This window comes from Solea solea, chromosome 6 (genome assembly GCF_958295425.1).
Source record: "Solea solea chromosome 6, fSolSol10.1, whole genome shotgun sequence".
NCBI lineage: Eukaryota > Metazoa > Chordata > Actinopteri > Pleuronectiformes > Soleidae > Solea > Solea solea.
This window is the reverse complement of record NC_081139.1, coordinates 6,494,230-6,512,951: the sequence shown is the minus strand read 5'-3', so window position 1 is coordinate 6,512,951 and position 18,722 is coordinate 6,494,230. Positions and strand designations below refer to the sequence as shown.

The following is an 18,722-nucleotide window of genomic DNA, read 5'->3' as shown; positions in this document are numbered from 1 at the left end:
ACCCCAGCAGTGAGACATCAGCACCGTAGCTTCCCCCCCAGCCCACAGTTTACAGTACAGGGATCTGTGAGGTGTGAATCACTGGGTTGAAACCACGGTTACAGTGTTGACTGTATTAAACCACAGTGCTAGTCTAGTAAACACCAATTTGGAGCGTCGTGGATTCTTGTCTCTAAATGTGGCTACTGAATGACATGCTGGGATTTTGTCACCGTGAGGAGGGATTAATATGGGAAGTATGGAAGCGTCATTTTCTTGGACATTGTTTTGACTTTAGAAATCACATTTTTACTAGTGATATAAAGTAGCAATAACTGTGCAGATGTCACAAAAATGAACCGTTTTTTCTTTTCTTTTTTGTGCATAAAAACGAGCCAAGTGAACCTTCTTGGACATTGTTTTGACTGAAAAAAGCTGATTTTAATTCTAATTTAGTAAGTTATCTTACTTTGTTTTTAATTGGATTTCCATAACATGTGAAAAAACATGTCCACAACTTTCTTAAATTGTAAAATTCATACATGTAAAAGGTTTTTTCCCCGCATGTTTTGAACTGAGTGGATTGTATCAGGAATTCACGTCTTTCTCTTTAACGATGTCATTTACTGTCATAAACGCTGCTTATCTGCGTCCGCTTTGTCACAAAATTAGTTGACATCGCTTTTAGAATTACCAAAGATTAATGCAGTATCTATCAGACTGGCTGTTAATAAGTCGATATGACATTAATCTGCCCTGCAGCAGGTCTGTGAATAGGGCTTATTGTACATTACAGTGATGTCTCCAGTCCTGTGGCCTTTCGCTGGTCACACCATTGGCCCCCATCACATTACAGCAGCTGTAAAGAATTCAGAGAGTGTGGGTAAAAAAAAAAAAAAAAAGGGGTAAAAACACAAGGGGAGGGTGGGAGGGCGGGGGGAGAAAAAACAGGGAAGGAGAGGGGGGTAGAGTCTGTGTTAGGTGGGGGGGTTACAAAAACAAAGCCCGAATTTAAAAACAAAGTTTACCACTGAAGGAAAACAACTGGGTAGAAAAGTCAGTGGGTGAGGAGAGAAAGACAGAGGATGAAAAAAAAAAATGAAAAAGAAAAAGAAGTAGAATCTGGATTGTGGTTGGCTGAGGGCCGAAGCCCCGCCTTAACCCCCCCACTCTGTCTCCAGCCCTAACACAACAGAATCTCCCACAAGCCCAGCCACATCAGGAACGGCTGGCTACATTATAGCTGCCATTATCGTCTCTCAAGTCATAACAGCCAGAGAACACCCACCTCGACAGCAGCCACCGCCAGCAGGGGGAGGGGCAAGGGAGAGGTGCTTGAGCAGGAATGAGCTGAAGAGAGAAAGAGAGCGAGAGAGAGAGAGAATCAGGGAGTTGTGGAGGCAGCGGGGAGACGAGGGAGCCAGAGATAGACAGAGATAGTGATATATAGCCATGGAAAAGGGAGAATGAGAGGATGAAAGTGGGGAATGAGCGAGAGGGTGGAGGGAAAATACATTTCAGATGGGTGTTTACACTACTCTGGTATACTACTCAAAAAGTTTTATTTCAGCTTCTTTGTGTGTGTGTGTGTGTGTGTGTGTGTGTGTGTGTGTGTGTGTAGCTGCTGCCGCCAGTCAAAGATTATACAGCAAACAGAAAACCAAGAACACACATAAGCTTGTCTGTCATTTACTCACAGAGAGCAAAGGAGAAATGAGGTTAAGAAGAAAGAGGGGCCATCGCTTGATGCCATTTTTTCACATTGGCTGGCTGGGAGGGAGCGGTCTAATGTTACCCCGCCGAGAGTGGAGCAGTGCAGGAGCAGAGGAGCGGAGCTGGATCAGGCCTTTTGTCTGTCAAGACTGGTGACCTGTGCAAAAGTCTGTCCCCTCAGGAGTCTGTCCCAAAGGGAGGGGGACAGACACTATGGGAATGGCACACATGGCCGACAAGACCAAACACTCTTTCTGTTTTGTTCTGTTCTTTTCTGTTAGCAGCTAGACTTACACCATCTAGTGGGTAGGTGCAAAAGCAGTACAACCTATTTTAATTTAGGTAAAATCTGACTCTTTTATTTAGGTTAATAAACAAGTAGTGAGAGGTGACACAACAGGCCCCATTATGCAGTACTGGGAGCACCACTAGAGCTGTGTTTCCATCATGGTACAGCACGGTATGGTTTGGAATGGTAAAGCCCTCCTTCAGGCTTGTGTTTCGACTGAGAACAGAAGCTTTAATTGGTAGGCGCTGTGCCTGAAGACTGTGTGAAGACGTACCTGTGCGCCGACAACGCACAACGACATGGAAGGGTGACACAGCAGACAACAACACAAAGGACAACAACGGACAACGTCCAGCAGCTCGGTTTGTGGCCGTTTGTCTCAACAAGAAGTCAAGCTGTGTGTGAGAATAAACTGTAGGACGTTGAAGGGTTAGGGTTAGGGTTTTCTGTCTGTGGGTCTAGCTCCACCCGTACCATAACCATTACTCTGGTGCCCTCAAGGGAAGGGTAGCAAAAAATGGAACGGTTGGGGCCGGTTATTGTGGTACTATTCCTAATGAAATGCAAAAAGGAAAAACGTTTAAATTGATGTCAGACTATATGGAATGTATAAGCAATGAAATACACCTTTATTCAGTTCAATACCCTCATGAGTCTTACCCCAATAATGACATTTGGTGTGGAAATGTTGGTGGTTTTTGCTGAGAGGCTTTTCTCTACACTGTGTGTCAATATTTGCAAAGATAATGCTGAATTGTTGTTGCATGAGTCGGGAAGTCACACAATCATCCATTATAAGAGATCATCCACTTTAGAATTGCTAACATCAGCCTCATTAGGCTGGTCATGCCAGGACAAGTAAGGCGGTGCCAGTTAAACACCTGATGAATGAAGGTGTGGATGAAAATTGGTCCTTGTAAGAGGAATGTGTGTGTGTGTGTTTTTTAAGTTAGTTCAATCTTAAAATGTTTGATTCCCTTCAGAAAAAAAAACCTAATTTGCTGTAGTATTTAACTGTTGATGAATGGCAGGAGTTTACAATTCAGCAGACATCATTTATTTATTGGTGGGAAAGTGTGTGAAGAGGAATGAGCCTGGAGTTTGTTTAAAATCTCATTTAATATCACAACATAGGATTATACTTTTAATGCTTCTTAAACTTCCAAGCTCTTTCATTCCTCAAGCGATCGATTATCTACAATCCACTCCCTTCAGCAGATTAGAGAAAGCTTTTGTCATTTCCTTTTCGACGTCACATATGAATGAATGAATGTAATAAACTAAGAAACAGCTTATAATTAATTTATTACTGAAATAAGTGGCAGCACAGTTATACTGTACAACTTCCCTGCATGCTGTGTGTGTGTCCCGTTGAGTCATGGTTTATTCACATGGTTCCATCTCATCCGAGTGCATGGTGGAGGATGTTCAGCAGAGACCGAACTGAGCTTGATTAGAGACGTCTCGCTGGTGCGGCTTATTTGTATGGGGTGGTGATGTTGTTGGGTTAGTGAAGCTGTGTTTGAATGGGGAGGTTTTGGTTGTAGAAAGTGGACGAAACTTCCTCTCCTTGTCCTCAGCTCGTCGGTTTCTGCCGAGCGCGCTGTGCCGTGGTGGAGCAGAGTTGTTTAGTTTGCCCGTGATTTATGGCCTTGGGGTTTTTAATTTTCTGCTGCCCCATCTCTCTCAAACCCAACACCACAAATTACACTGGGGACCAAACTCCCTTAGTGTTTCTCACAAAATATTGACCTAAAATAGCACAATGCCACAACACCTGTGTCAACAACACCATGGATGCAGGGAATCGTCCATCATGAGGAATCCAGATACAGCATATATACTGTACTAGCCTATATATATATATATGTGTGTGTGTGTGTGTGTGTGTGTGTGTGTGTGTGTTTTCCGTCTTACAAATACAAGCAGAAAACTCACAAACATGTTTTTCCAAAAATGCAGCACACGTCTCATGTTATTAATTCTTCCTTTTTATCATTTATCATGTCGAACACGTGCGCGCAGACACAAACACACTGGTTTCCATGACTTCAGAGGACATAACATTGACTTCCATTCATTTCCTGTAGACTTACTCTAACCGTAACCATAATTACTACTGACCTTATCCTTACTCTGACCTTAACCTAACTTTAAAACATGTCTTCACCTTTAAAATGCAGTCATTTACGTCATGGGGGCTTGATTTTTGTCCCCATAATGTGACTGTGTAAACAGATTTAGGTCCTCACAACATAAGGAATACCAGGTACACACACACACTCACAGAAACTGAGCTGCAAATACACTTGACTACACAAAACTCTCTTCTCGTACACACCTGCCACTGGTCTTGCACAGTAATAACTCCTTTTAGTATTTTCAAAGTCACACTCACTCTTTCCGACTTGGTGGCCACTAGATTATTATGCTACCCCCTGGCGAGACTGACAGGTGTCACAGTGTGTGTGTGTGTGTGTGTCAGGCTGACTGGAGTCCGTCCTCTTGGTATTTATTAGTCCTGGACAGCTGAGGCGCTCGCTGAGATCTCTATTTAGCACCTCCTGCTAATCATCGTACGCAGATCTGAGGCTCGTGCTGGATACGTGCTATTTACCCATGGACTGCCCACTTCATTTAAGTGCCGACTAACTTTGCATAGCAAATCCCCTTTGTGGTTTATAGGTCCCTGCTGCCCTTTTAACACTTGTGTTATGACATGACAGGCCGCAGCCTGTTACACTCCGCACTGCGGAGCTTTTACTTGTGCAACACAGCGGCTTCCGCACACTTTGTCGAAACACTTGTCACATGAGCGACGGCCACGTGGCGCGTTGGTTCTACGTGTAAGAGTAGAGCCGGCAAAATGTGTAGAGCGGAAACAATTACTCGATTATTAATCGATTACAAACTTCATCGTCAACTATTTCGATAGTTGATTCGTCGGTTTGAAGATTGTTTCATGATTAAAACAAGATTTCTGATTGTTTCAGCTTCGTACATGTGAATATTTTCTTCGTTTCTTAAAACCATTAAAAGTCAATCATTTTGGTTTGTGGACAAAACAAGACATTTGAGAACATCATCATTTTCCAGGTTTGACAAACACGATCAACATTTTTTAAACGTTTTTACGAAAACGGTTATAACCGAATAATCGTTAGTTGCAGCTCAACAAACGTGGCATTAGAAAGTCACATTTGAAATGATAAAGACACATTGACACAAACGGCAAATTAAATGCCACACCTCCATCTGCCATGACATCAGTGTGTTCAGCAGCCTAATTTCTCTGTGTTTACATCTTCAGTTGTGACGGTAGTTAGTGCTTAGTCTGATGTGGTTACATGTAACGACCAGGTGCTTCTTCTAGCTTCAGCTAGAATTACCATTATAGACCTTTTTAAAAGATATCATCTTAACATGAGCTTCATCGTAAAGACTTTTCTCTTCGTGAACTCCGGGGAAATATGTAGAGAATTGTGTCCAAACACTGGCTTGAGGACAGTGTGAGGTGACGAGTGACGCCTGTGTCTCACATAAAGGAAGAAGAGACACGTTTATACAAATTATTCGTAGCCTTTCCTGCAGTGTTCTCTCACAAGCTTGCTGGGACATACTCGGACATTATCTTGACTTCATGAACATGTTGGGACTTAAGAGCTTGTCAGAGAGCTGCTCATGTTTCGTCCGTGTTGATCACTTCTGTCCCCGACTGGGCAGGTGTGGCGGGTTTTAAGTGTCTGTAAAGACCATTTAAGGTACAGGACTGTTTGACGAGGGAGGTTTAAGTTTCATCGTTGAAATGTTTTCATTTAAATATCATTTTAATAGTGCATAAACTTAGAATACTTTCTTGGCTTCTGGAGTTGCTGGTCCCCCCCCCCCCCCCTGTGATCTTATCTAACAAATGCCCTCTGTGTGTCACAGCTGTCCATTCAGAGGCTCAAACCACAACATTTACAACATGAATTCCACCTGTGATGTAAACTGAACTGTTATAAATTAAGAAATTACAGGTTCTGACTTTAGGTCACAGGAGTTCTCAGAGTGAAGTCCAAAACACAGACCTCAAGAATTGACAAAAAGAGTCCACAATAAAGCAAAATGTAAGGAGTGAAACATAAAACAACACAGAGCAGAAACCCATGAATTGACACAACCCAAATCCCAAAACCCAACACCCAACACAGACACTGGCGAGCAGAGACTAAATACACTGGCAGGGACAATCAAACACAGGTGTGACAAACAAGACACAGGTGAACCACATCAGGGCGGGGCAGACAATCAGGGAAGACAGGACAGGAAGTAGAACTACACACAAGGTACACAGGAAAAAGAAAACAACTTCAAAATAAAGCAGGAAATAAAGAAAACAAAAACACAACTAAAAAAAAACTCAAGGTAAAGAAAACAAAAGTCCAAACAGAATAAATGGAAAATCCAGGGGTGGTGACAAAAGTTAGCCCCGTCTTGCAAAAGTGAGACTTTGTGGTGTCCACTGAGGGCTCTGTCCAACGTGAGAGGGAAGTGGGAAGCCTAAAATCCGGTGTAGCAGTGTGGTGGTGGTCCAGGAATGTGCACGCAGCATGTATGTTCATGATACTCATGGATTTTATGTTTTATGTCCAAATAGTGTTTTTTGATGCTTATGTTTCTATAAATGAGCAGAAGGGTGAGTCTTGTACTGTGGTTTGTTTTGTTCCAGATTTTCAATTCACAAATGTTGCACCGGTCCTTTGTGTTTGTCCTCAGAGGGCTTTAAAAGCGCTTAAATTCACTTTAAATAACTTGTTATTGTAGTGTCTGTCATTTAATTTCTATGTGGTTTCATACTTTATTCCAACCAGGAAACTGTGATTCAGGAGTTTTTTTCATTGATTTATTTTGCTTGGTCAGGTTTATTATTAACATCCTTTTTTTCCACCACAACCACAGTTGTTTTGTCTGACCTAACGTGTCCCTGTCTCTGTGTGTCAGGTCCTGGGTGTAAGGGGGAGCCGCAGGTGTCGGAGCTCCAATGCCAGTGGACATGCAGCCACACCAGGGGCTGTATCACTATGAGACCTCCACCAGTCAGCCCTCCAGAGGGTACGACAGCCGCCCTCACACAGTACTCTGCGCCCGCATTCACACACTTTTACTTCAGAAAATCTATTATTTGGGGTAATACAAATTCTCATGTTTGAGGGATTAGGAGCTGGAGGCAACAAACGTTTTGAAAATGAAATGTTTTACATTTCTAGAACAGAAGTTCCAAGGTTTTCTTTATTTTTCATTTCTGTAGCACACTGTTTCACAAACACACAAATACTGATCTCTAAAAGCTGATATCGATACGTGACATTCAGATTAATGCCGTTTCAAGGAGCTGTGTCACCGTGAAGAGGTAGGTAGAGGTAGTTAATCTTCCTCGTACGTCTGCACAGCCTCTCCCTGCCAATAAGTTGTCATATATGGTCGGTCAGTGAGCACAGATTTTGGAATTTGGACAGGAATGAAGGTATTTAACCTGGCAAGTTCAAAGTGATAACAAGGTTTTTTTGTGAACTGACCTCCACATCTTTGACTTCATGCACAGGTTTGTAAGTGTGTTTGGACACAGCCACATGAGTTGTTTAGTTTCTAGTTGTTATGAAATGATACTGATACCGATCGTCTGAATTCACCCTGGGAAAGAAAGAAAGAAAACAAGTTTGTTCTCCAAATCGCTGAACTCTGTGAGCTTGCTGCTCCTCTGCTCCTTCTCTCTGCCCACATCTCATTCTTTCATTCACAAACAACCAAGAAATCACTGCCGCTTTTCTCCTGGACGCAGAAACGATCTTCACTTTGAGGGACAAGAAACTGTTCCTATTTTAACACAGGGATATTATGAGGCCACAGAAGCAATTGTTGTGGACACAGAGCACTAGCTCAGCCCCTCACCGCAACCCCCTCCTTCCCACTCCCTCCCTTCCTGATGCCACCCAGGTTGCGGGTGGACTCGGCCTCTCTGACAGCTGCTAATTACAGGCTGACCAGGCCCTGTTGCGCTCTGCATGACTGCCTCGCGCCCCACTCAGGTTACCCAGAATGAGAGAGAGGCAGAGAGAGTTGGAGAGAAAGGTGGTTGTGCTGAACAGAGAAGGACAGAAGAGCAGGAGGAGGAGGAAGAGGAGATAGAAAGAGAGAGAGAGAGAGAGAGAAATGGCAGCGAGGGTGAGGGAGTGAGAGAAAAAGAGACGGGGGAGGGAGGAAGAGAAGAAGAACAGAAGGGATGAATGGGGAGAAGAGAAAGGGAGAAAGGACTGAGAATGGGGAGGGAGGTAAATTTGGGTGGAACTAGGGAGAACAGTGGATTAGAAAGGACAGATTAAGCTCCTGTGTGGAATACACGTTTTTGGTGACAGAATTTAAGAAGTGAAAGGGAGGAGGTGGACGGATGAAGTCTGCCCATGTGAGAAAGGAGCGAGAGAGAGAGAGAAACAGACAGAGAGAAAGAGGAGCAGAGCAGGAGAGACTGCTGTAGAGCTCGCCACTGAGACTGAGGGAAGGTCAGGGAAAACATTGAAATTCATGAGAAGACTGGAAAGTTCCTGTTCAGCTTTACTCCTAGATTGGAAGGGGAAAACCCCTAGTTTAGTAAGTTTCCATAATGGAGACCAAGATAGGGGCTATATGCCATCTACTGGTGAGAATGAGTCATCACAGCAGATGAGAGTGAATGCAGGAAAATGTTATCATTTCATTATCATCATTTTATCATGCAGCTCTGCTTCTGCTATACTGAAATTCTCGAGGAAAACACTTCATGTTGTTTTACCTATGTACAGTATGTCATCATTACACATTCATTCCTGTTGATCAGTGGAGTAAAGACATCTATATATGTTTTTATTTCACATATTTAATTTGTTCTAAAATGTTCCATGACGTTATCATTTATATTTGTCCTTTGTTTTGTCTCTTAATGACTTGCGGCTCCTTTATTTTGTTGATACACAACATTTGTTTTTTTATGAAGCTTGGACTCAAGATTTGATGCATGTGATGTGCTTCACATTTCATTCTTCTGTGAACACCATAAAAACACTGCATCTTATTGTTTTTAAAGCTGTGATCATACGTTTTTCCCTCTTTTATTGTCAATCTTACATTAATTGAAGTTTATATATTCCTAATTTATGTTCAGTATTTAAAATGCACGTGTCTGTTCTAAATCTGCAGCCTAGTTCCATCAGACCAGTCTCCCTACAGTGATGTGTCTTCGCTGCGTGCCCCGCTCCACAACGGCCCTCCCCAGGACTGCCGAGCCATGTATAATCCCATGACATCCAGTATGACTCATGGATCAGGACCAGGACAGGGGATTGGCCACAGCATGGATCAATATATGAGGCCCCCTCAGGCCCCACCACCCCACAGCATGATGGGCCACAGGGGCATGCTGCCCCCAGAGGGTGAGTCACAGTCAAGGGTATCTTTTACACCACCTGTATCTCACAGCTGCTTCTGGTTTGGATTTAAAGACATGTCAAAACTGGGGAATAGTAGAATAATTTCACTGCTGAGATAGGTTAACGTGTCTGTTACTCAAGAAAAATAAAATTACTTACCTTACTCGTGATATACTATATCACTACTATCACTATACTATATATTACAGTGCAAAGGCTACCCCATGTCACTGTTGCTGTTTTATTATTATTAATATTATTATTATTGTTGTTATTATTATTATTAAAAACATCAAAAGGAAAGAGCCTGCTAAACCCTATAGGAAGTGACTCTCCTCCAACTGTGTCATTACAAACAAACAAAATAGAGTGACAGTATTTCTCCTTTCAAAGGTTTTTATGTCAACTGGCTCAATAGCTAAGAAACAATTTGTCTGCTTTATGATCCGAGATAAGTTAAGGTTTCTGTCTTGTTTTCTGTTTTTTTCTTAATGTCACACAGGAGGCAATAGCACCCCCTACTGTAATCAGAACAACATGATGTCCTCTCATCATAACTTCTGCCAGGTTCAGCCTGGCTCGGATCAGATTGGGTCTGGTGATGGTAAGGAAACACACACATAGTCTGACTGTGAATGTATGTACATGTGTTTCATTAAAACGCCACTCTCCTGCTCTTTTCATCGTCTACCCGCTGTAGGTTCAAGGTTCTCCACACCTCGTTCCATGCTGAAGCTGAGCAAAAAGAGAGCTCTGTCCATCTCTCCTCTGTCTGACGCCAGTGTAGATCTACAGACTGTGATCCGGACGTCGCCCAATTCCTTAGTGGCCTTTGTCAACTCGTGCCGCAACCCCAACGGAGCCAGCTCCTATGGTCATCTCTCCGTGAGCGCCATGAGGTCAGATAATAAACTCTAGGTTAATTTTATGATATTATAAAAGCCTCACAACATTAAAGCTGCAGTGAGTAACTTCTGTAAATGCAGGAACAAAAGTGATGTAACATTATTTGTTTGCTCTGTCCTTCATCCAATAATGGGCTCTGACAATTAATACTATCAGGCCTGACTGAAGGAGCGTTTGTGTGTATACAACAGCAGAGCAGGGGCAAAGGAAATGAAGCATTTAGTATCCCATCAAACTGCTGAATGAGCAGGTTCTCTGAGCTGTAGAATTTCATTCCTCCACATGTTTGCACTCATCCCACTTTGCTAGCACAATGTTGCCGTTGCCTCCGTCCGCCTTGACATAAAATAAATCACTTCCTGTGTGCAGCGCGGTAGTGTTGCCAGGCTACACAAGGTCTAAACACTGCTATACTGAGGAATACAGTGAGTCGTCTGCTTCATCGGAATTGTGTGAACTCATTTGACAACAGTTTGAGTCGAATGGACATTTGTTTCTGTTTAAAAATTACACACTGCAGTTTTAATTTTCATTCTTTTAACATTTAGCCACAATCCCACACCAACATTATGTGGTGAGCATGAGGTAATGAAAACAAGGAAACCCCCACACAGAGTTGAAAAAAACAATAATTACAACAATATATAAATGGATGAACTGCAATAAAACACATGTATCAAATAATGAATTCATCGTGTCCTTTGACAAATGTATTTAAATGTATTGTTTATTATACTCACTAGTTCCATCAGCTGTTTCTGCTCTTAAACTGTCATACTGTGTTATCGATTCCTCCACAGTCCGTCCCTGGGTTATTCCAGCAACATAAACTGTCAGTCCAGGCAACATGGTGCCATGTACGGTGGAGGCGGGGTTACGCCTCTGGGTGGACACACGCCAGGTCCCTGCCAAGCCTCCCGCTTACCTCCACACAATCCTCGGCTCCACGCTCCACCCAAGCATGGACATGTAAGACAGCTCTCTCACTTCCTTTACAAAAGCAATCACAGGGGGATTCAGTTATCAGTGCACCTTCTGACACTGGCAGCTGGGAGAGGATGAATGGGAGGTGGGAATAGGAAGTTCAGGGCACGTGACGAGGACAATTAAAATGTGTGTTCACTGTAACTGGAATAAAGTGTAAATTAATTTTAGTCACAGAAAAAAAAAAGATTTTGCTTTATTGTGCAGCTGAAAACAGAGCCGGGGCTGGGCAGTGTGATGGACGGCATGACTATTAAGAGCCTGGAGGAAAGGTCAGAGGGAGACGTGGCGAGTCCCTCCTCCACTGGGACTCAGGTAAAGCACCAGACTTACTGTCGTCATGAAAAAGTTGTTTCCCACTTTCACCTTTTAGTGTTTGCTTTAGATTTGGCAAATAATAATGCAGCAAAAGGAAAGCCTTTGTCTGTGGCTGATGTCACAATGAAGTGCAGTCAAAAACATAGGTGGCGGAGGTCATGAATTGCTGAAATGTGTTTTTTTTAATATAATACATATTGTAATAGAATACAAATGTTTATATCCTGCTGCACATATACATATGCTGTTTGAACTGAAATAGGTTTTCTCAAAGTTGTTTTGGTTTGTGCATCTCAGGACCCTCTCCTTGGTCTATTGGACGGCAGAGACGACCTGGACAAAGAGGATGGGAAACCAGAGTTGGAAGCAGTTTATGAAACAAACTGTCACTGGGAAAGCTGCAGCAAGGAATTTGACACACAAGACCAGCTAGTTCATGTGAGACATACTGATCTATAGACGCTGCAGGGTGGAAAAAAAAGAAAGGGAAAACATTAGAAAGTTTGAGTGGTTTTTATAATAAGATGAATCCTTTTATCTACTGTAGATCCGTCTGATTATTAATTTACTTCACTGCTTATCTGTTTGCTCTGCAGCATATCAACAATGAGCACATTCATGGAGAGAAGAAGGAGTTTGTGTGTCACTGGCAGGAGTGCTCTCGCGAGCAGAGGCCTTTCAAGGCCCAGTACATGCTGGTGGTTCATATGCGCAGACACACTGGAGAGAAGCCACACAAGTGCACTGTGAGTCAATGTCTTTATACTTATTACAGAATACACATTATGCTCTGTGTCCATATTGTAGAAGGCTTAGTTACAGTATGTTTGTAGGCTTTTATATCTGTAGCTGAAACTTTCCTAGGCTGGATATTTCTATTTTTTTCTTTTGTTGGTGGGATTTTCTTTGTCTTTGTTTTTAAAAAACAACTATATATATATGTTATAGTTTGAAGGCTGCAACAAAGCCTACTCTCGCCTGGAAAATCTGAAGACTCACCTGCGCTCTCACACCGGGGAGAAACCATATGTGTGTGAACATGAAGGTTGCAACAAGGCTTTCTCCAATGCTTCAGATCGTGCCAAGCACCAGAACCGAACTCACTCCAATGAGGTACTGCGATGTAACCCACTGGGAATAATTTAAGTAATTTTATCAGCATAGCTTAATAGCTAATGTCTGCCTTGGATATGCACTTAAGCACCTGCAAAAGGACACAAACAAAGGAGACAATGTAAATGATGACATGCAAGATGATACACATGAAGAAGATTATGTGTACTGACTGATACTTTTGCTCTTTGGCAGAAACCTTATGTATGTAAGATCCCCGGTTGCACTAAACGCTACACAGATCCGAGTTCTCTACGCAAACATGTGAAGACAGTGCATGGCCCTGAAGCCCACATTACCAAGAAGCATCGTGGAGACACAGGCCCTCGACCTCCTGGATCAGCTATGACACCTGGTGGCCAAAACTCTGAACTGCTGCTGGAGAAAGAGGAGACACACAGGGAGGACTGCAAACTGTTGGCTCCTGATACTTCCCTGGTTAGTGCTTTAGTTTTATTAATGGCCTGCAAACTTGCAAAAAAAAAACTGCAAAAATAAAACAAGAATTACTGAGTATTAAACAAAAACAAGTAATTTATTGTATATTTGAATACATTTCAGAAATCTCTGCCAAGTCCTGGTGGTCAATCATCCTGCAGTAGTGAACGCTCTCCACTAGGGAGCGCCAACAACAATGACAGTGGGGTAGAGATGAACTTAAATGCAGCGGGCAGTTTGGAGGATCTCACAGCACTAGAAGATGGAGTAGGGGCTGGAGGAGGAGGTGGAGGAGGGGAGCCAGGAGGTCTAGGAGGAACAATGGGTATGTCAGCACAGTCTTTGAAGAGACTGGAGAACCTTAAGATTGACAAGCTGAAGCAAATCCGTAGACCTACCCCCCCTGGCCGCTGTGCCAACAACAAGCTACCAACACTTCCTGGTAAGTTCTAACATCAATTATAAATCATCATTGCTTTTCTTAATTAGTAGATCATTGTTGATTCGCATTGATGAGCTGTCTGTAAGCTATTTACTATTGGATGTTCATTTTCAGGTACAGGAGACAATCTCGGAATGTGTGCACCCTCTCCACTGCTTTCAAATCGACGTGTCATGGAGTTGTCTAACCATGAGTTAGGAGGTGGAGCTTCCATTGGCTGCTCTACTAATGACAGGAGAGGAAGTGGCACCAGCAGCCTAAGCTCTGCCTATACCGTCAGCCGTCGCTCCTCCATGGTGTCTCCTTATCTGTCCAGCAGGCGCTCCAGTGAGGTCTCACAAATAGGAGGAACAGGAGGAGGACAGTGTCACCTTATTGGCTCAGATCAGAGTGGGGGAGATACCCTCTCTCCGGAGACCAATCGTAGAGGAGTTCCATGTCCTGGAGGTGGAGGTTTGCCAGGTCTTCCCAATCTAACACCTGCCCAGCAGTATAGCCTGAAGGCCAAATATGCTGCAGCAACTGGTGGACCACCACCTACTCCTTTACCCAATATGGAGCAGCCAGGAACTCCAGGCAGAAGAGGAGGTGTTTTGAGTGAATATCAGGGTCAGCCTCTGCCTCCTTTCATTCAGCAAAGTGGCCCACGTAGACACAGTGCCAACACAGAGTATGGCACTGGTGTCATCTTTCCTCACCAGGCTCCAGGCAACAACAGCAGGCGAGCCAGTGACCCGGTTCGGTCATCGGCAGATCCACAAGCTCTTCCAAAGCGTTTCAATAGCCTTAACAATATATCTATGATGAGCCGAAGAAATGCGCTGCAACATCGCGGTTCTGACACTAGCCTTTCCCGCCACATGTACTCCCCGCGGCCACCGAGCATTACTGAGAATGTAATGATGGAGTCCATGGGTATGGAGCCCCACCTTGCCCCTGTTGATACCAGGGATCGTTCTATGATGATGCCCCCTGGAGAAAGAAACTTTAGGGGATATCAGCAACAGCATCAAACTCTTGGAGGAGTTGTAGGTGGAGGTCCTCTTCCAAACCAGCTGTCCCCAAGCCATGACTCACTGGGCTGTCCAGACCAGGGTTACATGCAGGGCCACTACCAGAACCAGGCAAGGGAAGTCACTTCTAGGACTGGTGGAAATCCAATGGCCCAAGAAAGACCCATTCATCCAGATGGCATGGCAAGTACACTTCTCCAGCAGGCTGAGTACAGTATGAGCACTTGCCAGCTCAGTCCCTCACGTCCTCAATATCCCAACATAGGTCAGAGCAGTAATGCTGGAGGCCCATGGAGTGACACCCACGGCCATGTCCAAACTTCCAACCATGCTCTCCAGAATCAGCGAGCAGTACAGTATTCAGAGCATGCCCTGCAGCAACAGCAGACACAGGCCCACTTCACTAATCCAACAGGGCTCTATAACAGTCCTGATGGAACCCACAAACTCACCATCAAGCCTGAGCAACAATTTCATCCCGGGATGGGAGGCAGAGATGCCTGTCAAAATGCTAAACTCCAACAACAGCAGATGCTCCTCCAGCAGACTCAGGGTTTCCAACAACCAACAGGCCAAGTTATGATGAGGAACTCTAACAATCCGAGTTGTGATTTTCAAGGGCAGAACCAAAACTCTTACCCAAATAGAGGGGGTTTGAGTTTGGGTTGTGCAGGGCCTGCTCTCTCAGAGGGGCAGAGATCAGAAACCCCCATGATGCAGGTGAAGGAAATGATGGTCAGGAACTATGTACAGTCCCAACAAGCACTCATGTGGGAGCAGCAGCAGGAACAGCAGCAGCAAAGTGGAATAAAACCTTCTTCTCTCTCTGACAATATGGATATGAGTGGCCAGACAATGATGCAGCACAGTCCACAGCACCAAAACCAGAATCTGTATTCCAACCAGCCCTATCCCTCCTACCCCAACCAGAACTTGGTCATGAGTCCTCCAGCCCACAGCCAAGGGCCTGCGCCTGTCACATGTAAAGACCAGCAGCTCACAGGTCTCCCAGGCTCATGCTATGGTCAGGAGATGGTGGTCCCCAGGCCTCCTCAGGGACGGAAACCTCTCAGTCGCCAGAATAGCCTGTCACAGGTAGGCGGAGGCTACCTGGGCAGCCCACCTCACCTCAGTCCTGTCCATTCTACTACCAGCCCTAGACGAGGGGGCCGACTGCCTCCAGTTCAGCACCCGCAGCATCCACAAAATGAGATGTTTTCTCCTTCCAATAACAACAACATTTACTACTCAGGTCAGATCAGCATGGAAATGGAGAAACACATGGACGCCCAGAACGGGCCTTGTAACAACCAGCAGCATAGCATGCCATCAAACCTTGGTCCAACAGTTGGAACTAAGTCTTCCCCAATGGCTCCTTACCCAGAGTCCGGCCCCATCTCCAATGACTTAGAAAACCTTGACCTGGACAATACGCGGATAGACTTCACATCCATCATCGATGATGCTGAGTCTTCCTCATTCAGCCTGGCAAGCAATCCACTTCAGGGTCAGCCAGGTTCTGCCTCCCAGGCGTCATCCCGCCTCACCACCCCTCAGACTTCTGTCAGCCTAGCTGCAGGTTCTGGCCTGACCAACATGGCTGTTGGTGACATGACATCCATGCTTACCTCGCTGGCTGGGGAGAACAAATACCTGAACACACTGTCTTAGAAAACAAGACGACTCTTGTGCAGCTCAGCATATATTCAGGATAACAATCAATTTGAGTCCTTGGCATGGTCTTAATAAAGACAGTCTGGAGTTCCTTTTGCTTATAGTGATTTTCTCTTGGACATTATGGGGTAAGACTTTTGAATGGAACATTTCATATATTGGATCATTAGTCTAGACTTTTTTTTTTATACATCCCTACAAGTCTTTATGAATGAACCCAACACATTAACCCTTCTTGGAGTCAGGATCCTGAATTTGCAAGGGGTCTGTTGCTACTGGATACCAATGTAAAGGGGAATAACAACATACCATAATGCATGCTACTAAGCTACTGTGATGTGGTCCCACCGTGGGTTTCAAAATTGTTACAATTCACACCTTGAACCTTAAAACCAAAGGTGCCTGATCACTCTCACTCCTTGCTGTATATTCCTCTGCCTTGGTACTTAGCATTTTTAAGCCTGATATGAAACTGATCCCGAACTTTTTCCAAGAAGGCATTCCAGTCACGTGGGGCTGTGGCAACAGTGGAGCAGAGAATGATACATGTAAATACGTTTTTATATACATTTATATATGTTGTTAATATGACAATGAGACTTTGGAAAAAAATCATCCTCTGTCTCGTGATCAAATGCTTGGATACTGAAGGCTAAATGTTCACATGAGAGTGAGTAAGATAATACTTGGGCAGGATAAGAAAGATGTGCTTTTAGTGATTGAGAAGTAATTTCTCGGTGCTACTAAATATTAACCCGTATCGCTAGATTTCTCATGAACTCTGTACCAGAAGCATATCAGTATTCACACACATGCACAAATGTAGACCAGGACACACGTCGTAATCCCACACGTGCTCAAATGCAGACACAGACACTCAGGACTTTGAATCTTTGGTGTTAAAATTGTGTTGTCATTGCCTTTCCAGACAGAGAGTTTGCACTCTACATGTTTACTGTAAGTGTCCCTAAAGCAGCTGTGTCCATGTTTGCAGTGATGTTTATAGAAGTCAAACACAGAACATGCCTTGCCATCTCTGAGGTACATACATAAGAGGCTAACAAGTAAAGCTAAGTAAGGTAATGTGTTTGCAACAGTGCGCTCCACATTACATTATATATTCAAACATACTGCCTCCGCTCAACACTAACCAGACCTGCGACTCGTACATGACTCAGATGAGGATGACGGCTTTTCTTTCTTGTAATGAAACCTGATTCAGCTGGTATGTATTTGATAAGAGATCAGTAATAGTTGCCTGCATTTGAGAAACTGGGGTACATAGTATGGTGCTGCTGCATGTTGGCTCTAATCCCAAAGAGGAGTTAATTGGAGAAAAAAATCTGCATTACTAATTCAAGGCAGGGTATCAACGTTATGAGTTGCCGCCATTGTAGTGAAATGGTTATTTTGTGGTTACACTGAGGTACTTTTTTGTGACTGTTAATCGTATAGAAAAAGAATGGCTGAAGCTCTTGGCAGGAGAACTCATTTTACACTGTGGCTTTGCACTGACTACAGCACTGTCTGGAAAGGTCTCTGTCTTCTGACTATTCACACAAACCTCATTTTGCTAAAGAATCAAGAATTCTCACAGTATTTTAAAATCACGATTGAAGAACACGTCTGAGCACAGCCAGACTCCACAAGGAAATATTACGGAAGCATTGTGTTGTGAGTGTTCAGGAAAACAAAATCACAACATAAAGTGTTATAATATGCCTTTGCAGGAATGAACATTTATTCATATTGGTACAGTGTACAACCTACCAAAGACACCTTAAAATGAAAGTAATGCACAAATAGTCTATTTTAACACAACACTAATACTAGCAACAAGCAACACTGACTGATAGTGCTGTTCTCTAGAATGTATGAGATGTTTTGTATAAAGTTATCGTTTTATTAATGAACTGTATGTATGTCTTCTCTGTGCGTGCATGTGTGTGTTTGTGTTTATAACTGTCATCCTTCATTCTGACTTTTTTGCTGGCAAAAGAATATCACCTTTAGCAACAGAAAGATATAATAGTAGCATAACTGTAATAGACAAAAAGCCAAGTGATATATTTTGTGTACAATTTTCTACATTTTTATACAAATGTGCTATATTTTACCAGTTCATGAATAAACATGTTCAGTTTGGGATGGATGCAGAATTTTTGTCAAACTTCTTTTCTCACTTTGGTTGCCCCGACAAAGGTTCTACATGGAAGAAACTCCTACATGGAGTTTACATGTTCTCCCCATGTGTGTGTGTGGGTTTTCTGCGGGTTCCCCAGTTTCCTCCCATAGTCGAAAAACATGCAATATGGGGATGTGGTAAATTGGACACTTTAAATTGACCATAGGTGTGAGTGGGTGGCCAAAGATGTGGAGGACAAAGCAGTAGAAAATGGATGGATGAAGTT

General features: G+C 43.5%; 1 protein-coding gene across 1 annotated transcript in view; it reads left to right on the top strand.

Annotated features, from left to right (window-relative positions):
- gli1 (GLI family zinc finger 1) overlaps nt 1–18,463 on the top strand; it is a 45,293-nt gene extending 26,830 nt beyond the window's left edge. The window contains exons 2-13 of the mRNA XM_058631577.1: nt 6,965–7,075; nt 9,194–9,426; nt 9,926–10,027; nt 10,124–10,322; nt 11,130–11,298; nt 11,521–11,628; nt 11,929–12,069; nt 12,228–12,377; nt 12,580–12,744; nt 12,940–13,182; nt 13,306–13,624; nt 13,739–18,463. Of these exons, the coding sequence (XP_058487560.1) occupies nt 7,005–7,075; nt 9,194–9,426; nt 9,926–10,027; nt 10,124–10,322; nt 11,130–11,298; nt 11,521–11,628; nt 11,929–12,069; nt 12,228–12,377; nt 12,580–12,744; nt 12,940–13,182; nt 13,306–13,624; nt 13,739–16,308 (4,470 nt within the window). The 5' untranslated portion in view covers nt 6,965–7,004 and the 3' untranslated portion in view covers nt 16,309–18,463. The remainder of the gene's footprint in view (nt 1–6,964; nt 7,076–9,193; nt 9,427–9,925; nt 10,028–10,123; nt 10,323–11,129; nt 11,299–11,520; nt 11,629–11,928; nt 12,070–12,227; nt 12,378–12,579; nt 12,745–12,939; nt 13,183–13,305; nt 13,625–13,738) is intronic.
- Nucleotides 18,464–18,722: the final 259 nt, after the last annotated feature.